The 1,862-nt window shown below is 53.0% G+C and overlaps 1 protein-coding gene across 1 annotated transcript in view; it reads right to left on the bottom strand.

Annotated features, from left to right (window-relative positions):
- The window catches only part of TRPV3 (transient receptor potential cation channel, subfamily V, member 3), a 53,092-nt gene that overhangs the window by 27,022 nt on the left and 24,208 nt on the right, over positions 1–1,862 (bottom strand). The window contains exon 6 of the mRNA XM_011947510.1: positions 93–233. Within this exon, the coding sequence (XP_011802900.1) occupies positions 93–233 (141 nt within the window). The remainder of the gene's footprint in view (positions 1–92; positions 234–1,862) is intronic.

The following is a 1,862-nucleotide window of genomic DNA, read 5'->3' as shown; positions in this document are numbered from 1 at the left end:
CCCTCCTTCCTCCTTCGTCCTTTCCTCTTCCTTCCTCCCTCCTCCCTCACTTCCTTCTACCAGACTCCGCGCCAGGCGGGGGCGGCACCCACCGAAGTAGAAGCCTTCGTGTTCGTACTTGGGGTTGAAGAAGGCCCCCTTGGCGTGGGCGTTGACGTCGGCGCCGGCGGCGATGAGCACGGCCGTGATGTCCCCCTGGCGCCGCTCGATGGCGATGTTCAGCGCCGTCTGCCCTGCGGACCGGGCCAGGGGACGCGCGCAGCCTCAGCGCCGGAAACCGGGGCCTCTTGCCCACCCTCTCTGGCCTCCATACCCTCCCTGAACCCATGGGGACATCAGAGCTCTGGTCTGTGTCGCCGGCTACCAGGAATCCCAGCTTCATTCTTTGCTTCCTTTCTGCCTGCGCGGAACCGAGGACTGTTTGTGGCCGGCCCCAGGTGCTGGGGGGTCAGGGGTGCACAAGATGCAGCTTCGATTGTTTTCCTCAAGAAGCCCACAGTGTCACTGAGAACTAGGTGCTACGATTCAGAGGGGTGCCGGAGCTGCGGTACCCAGAGGGCCCTTCACAGCCAGAGAGCGCCAGGGGGCTTCCCAGAGCTCCCTAACCTGGGACCTCAGAAGTTTAGCAAGGGGCCAGCTCACAGCCAGGGTGAGAGGGCAGAGCTTATACTAAGGGCCAGAGTCACAGAAGGCCTTGAATTAGGAAACTGGCATGATGAGACTTTGGGGTTTGGTGCCTGGGTGTTTTCAGACCCCTCTGGCTGCATAATTGGAGGATGCGTTAGAAGCAGCCCAGACCAGTGAAAAAAAATGATGAGGCCTGTAATCCCAGCACATCGGGAGGCCAAAGCAGGTGGATCACCTGAGGCCAGGAGTTCAAGACCAGCCTGACCAACATGGTGAAACCCCGTCTCTACTAAAAATACAAAATTAGCCGGGTGTGGGGGCGATGCCTGTAATCCCAGCTGCTTGGGAGGCTGAGGCAGGAGAATCACTTGAACCTGGGAGGCAGAGGTTGCAGTGAGCCGAGATCTCACCACTGCACTCTAGCCTGGGCAAGAAGAGTGAACCTCCATCTCAAAAAAAAAAAAAGATGAGGCCTGGACTAAGGGGAGGTGGAGGGCACAAGAAGGGTAGAGAAAGGTGGAAGCCCAAAGACCCTCAGGAGAAAGAGCCTTCAGGATGACCGGCTGGGGAGAAGGGGTCTCAGGTAAGATCTAGGTATCCGGCCCTGGTGGTGGGTGAATGATGCGCTGGTGACACAGCAAGAGGAACGAAGGGCGGAGGGAGAGACACTGAGCCTGCTGGAGACCAGAGAACTTCCAGATAGAAGGGACCAGAAGGCTGGAGCGAGAGAGAGTCTCAAAATGCACCGACAGAAACAGCATTTTCCAAAGAGCTGCCACCATGTCATAAACAAAATAGTGTTGGTGGATTAAATAACTAAGCTTTAAAACAAATTAGAGAGTTGGTTTATAGCTAACCTTTTGGTCGGGAAGACCTTCTTAAGCAAGATCCAAAAGGCAGAAACCGTAAAGAAAAGGCTGACATATTTGCTTACATAAAGGTTTTTGGTTTGGGGAGTTTTTGGTTTTTTGTTTGTTTGTTTGACACGGGATCTTGCTGTGTCACCCAGGCTGGAGTGCAGTGGTGTGAGCATAGCTCACTGCAACCTTGAACTCCTGGGCTCAAGCGATCCTCCTGCCTCAACCTCCCAAAAGCTAGACTTTCATATTTTGCATAAGAAATGCTCTAAGACATACAGTTAATCAAAAAAAGCAACTTGTAGACTACAGACATGATGGTACTATTTTATGTTAAATAATTAAATAAATAAAACTATTTCTGTGTACATATATACA

Source organism: Colobus angolensis, unplaced genomic scaffold (genome assembly GCF_000951035.1).
Source record: "Colobus angolensis palliatus isolate OR3802 unplaced genomic scaffold, Cang.pa_1.0 Scaffold267, whole genome shotgun sequence".
Classification (NCBI taxonomy): Eukaryota; Metazoa; Chordata; class Mammalia; order Primates; family Cercopithecidae; genus Colobus; species Colobus angolensis.
This window is presented reverse-complemented; position numbering and strand designations above follow the sequence as displayed.